This window comes from Tupaia chinensis, unplaced genomic scaffold, assembly GCF_000334495.1.
Source record: "Tupaia chinensis unplaced genomic scaffold, TupChi_1.0 Scaffold149502_1, whole genome shotgun sequence".
NCBI classification, from domain to species: Eukaryota; Metazoa; Chordata; class Mammalia; order Scandentia; family Tupaiidae; genus Tupaia; species Tupaia belangeri.
The window spans coordinates 698,622-700,803 of record NW_006209346.1 but is presented as its reverse complement, the minus strand read 5'-3'; the positions used below and the strand labels follow the sequence as shown (position 1 = coordinate 700,803).

Sequence of the window (2,182 nt, the reverse complement as noted above, 5' to 3'; positions counted from 1 at the left end):
TGGAGGAAAAAGAATTGGATTCTTACAATGTTATGGAACTTTAATCTTAAAAAGATCTGTACTTGAAAAAGCCAGTAAAGCAAATATACATTCTAAAGATCAGGTCCCATTGGAGAGTTCCTTTCTCTCTCTCTCTCTCTCTCTCTCTCTCTCTCTCGTGAGTGCACATGTCCTCTGGCAATAAAAAAAAAGAAAAAAAAACAATTATTTACAGTGTCACAAAGAATATCAACCACAACTAATAACATTTTAAATGCGTCAGATACTATAATCTTAATTCCTTTATTACTCAACAAAACTCTGCTAGTTTTTTTTTAAAGAATTATTAAATTGTATTATTTTTAATTTGACCAGAGAAGGAGAGAGAGAGAAAGAAAGTGAGAAGGAAAGCCACCAGGTCTGGGACTCGAATCGTGGTTGGCTATGTGGCAGTCCAGCGCCCTTAACCACCATGTCACCTGTCAACCCCAAATTCTGCAAATTTTTTTTTTTAAAAAGATTAAAATACATGAAGCTTTAGCAAAAATGTTTTAGCTTTGTGGCTGGTCTCTTTGTCTATTATTTAAAGCAGTTGAATTCCATGTAGCTGATAGCAGTTTGAATCCTGCTTGGCAACTTGGCATACACCAAATCCTGACAGGACAGAGAAATAGGGTTACTCCCATTGAGGCGTGCTTTTTATCTATGTCACTCTTTCTCTTGTCTGGTGAGTGCACATGCCCTCTGGCAATTAAAACACACACACACACACACACACACACACACACACACAACGTGTAACCTTTGTTTTTAAAAGAACATACATTTTACTTACGGGGTCATTTATTTCCTACTTGTAATACTTCCTTTTCTGCGGAAGAATACGAATGAGTTTCTCTGTCTCCACCTTCTTCTTTTCTGTCATTCATTCCTAACTAGGGGTCAAAGTGTGACATACCTGATTGGTGAATTGGGGAATACGAATATAAGCATGCCATAGTGATTATTACCCTTCTTTCTTTTTCGTGGTAGCCAGCCAGCAGCAGAAAGTACAAATTCGGATTGGTTTCTTCATGCTATCATTTTATAGGGAGAGGATTCAACATAAACCTGTGGTAATCAAGTTGTACTTATCAGTCTATCTCATTCTGGAGTTCATGATTAAGAAGCTTGGGTGAGCTCCATGTCCTAGTAGTTAAAGCAGCTGGATCCCAGATGGCTAATCCCGTGGCTTGTGGCTTGGACCGGGGGCTTGAGAAACATGCTGGGTGCATGCAGGTGCATGCCCAAAATCCTCAAAGGAGAGAGAAATGGAGAAGGGATTATGATATGACCATTTCTCATTAGTGCCTTCCCCTCTCCCCATCTCTCTGTCATTATGGCAAGCACACATGCCCTCTAGCAAAAAAGAGAGAGAGAGAATATAATGCATTTTATGTTAACCATAAGAAAAGCAACACAAAACTCTTGTCATGATATAGTTGTCCATGTCCTTATCACCAAGGCAGCCCTAGGATGAGAGAGTGAGGAGCGAATGCTACGTCACTTTGGGATAGAGAGGAGGGATGTGCAAGGTCTCAAAGGATGAAGGGGATAATGTGGAGCTATTACTAAAACATTAAAGTTCTTTGTAGATACCAATAGTGTGATGAGTAAGAATCTCTTGCGATGTCCTTGTGATTTATTTTGTAATCTTTATTCCTTCCATAGTTGTAAAATAATAGTATTTTTTAAATAAACAACATGTATTCTCAGATTTTGCTATGACTAGTTACATATAAAGGTAAAATATGGGAATTTGATTTAAAATCATTTTTATCTTTCTCTTTTTTAATGTAGGTGTAATGTCTACTACCTGGGATTTGTATGATTCTTATAATGCTATAGAACTTTCATCTTCATCAGTTAAAAGATCTGCACTTGAATCAACTAGTAAATCAAATATACTTCCTAAAGATCGGGAACAAAGATCGCAAGGAAGTACTATGGAAAAAAGTAAGATTTCATTTATTTCAGCTTTTCGAATGATATTCTCACATGACATTTTTAATACTAATAAATTCTTTATCAGTATTTGCAAAGCGTTCTTTTTCTTTTTTCTTTTTTTGGAGAGGCTTTTTTTTTTTTTTTTTTTTTTTTGTTTTTTTCCTCCACCTCCTTCTCCTTCTTCTGTTTTCTTTTTTCCTTTGTGATTCTTTACAAC

The 2,182-nt window shown here is 36.3% G+C and overlaps 1 protein-coding gene across 1 annotated transcript in view; it reads left to right on the top strand.

Annotated features, from left to right (window-relative positions):
- Positions 1 to 2,182, top strand: part of DNAI4 (dynein axonemal intermediate chain 4) — a 74,601-nt gene that overhangs the window by 32,926 nt on the left and 39,493 nt on the right. The window contains 1 exon segment of the mRNA XM_027769437.1: positions 1,819 to 1,974. Coding sequence (XP_027625238.1) covers positions 1,819 to 1,974 — 156 coding nt within the window.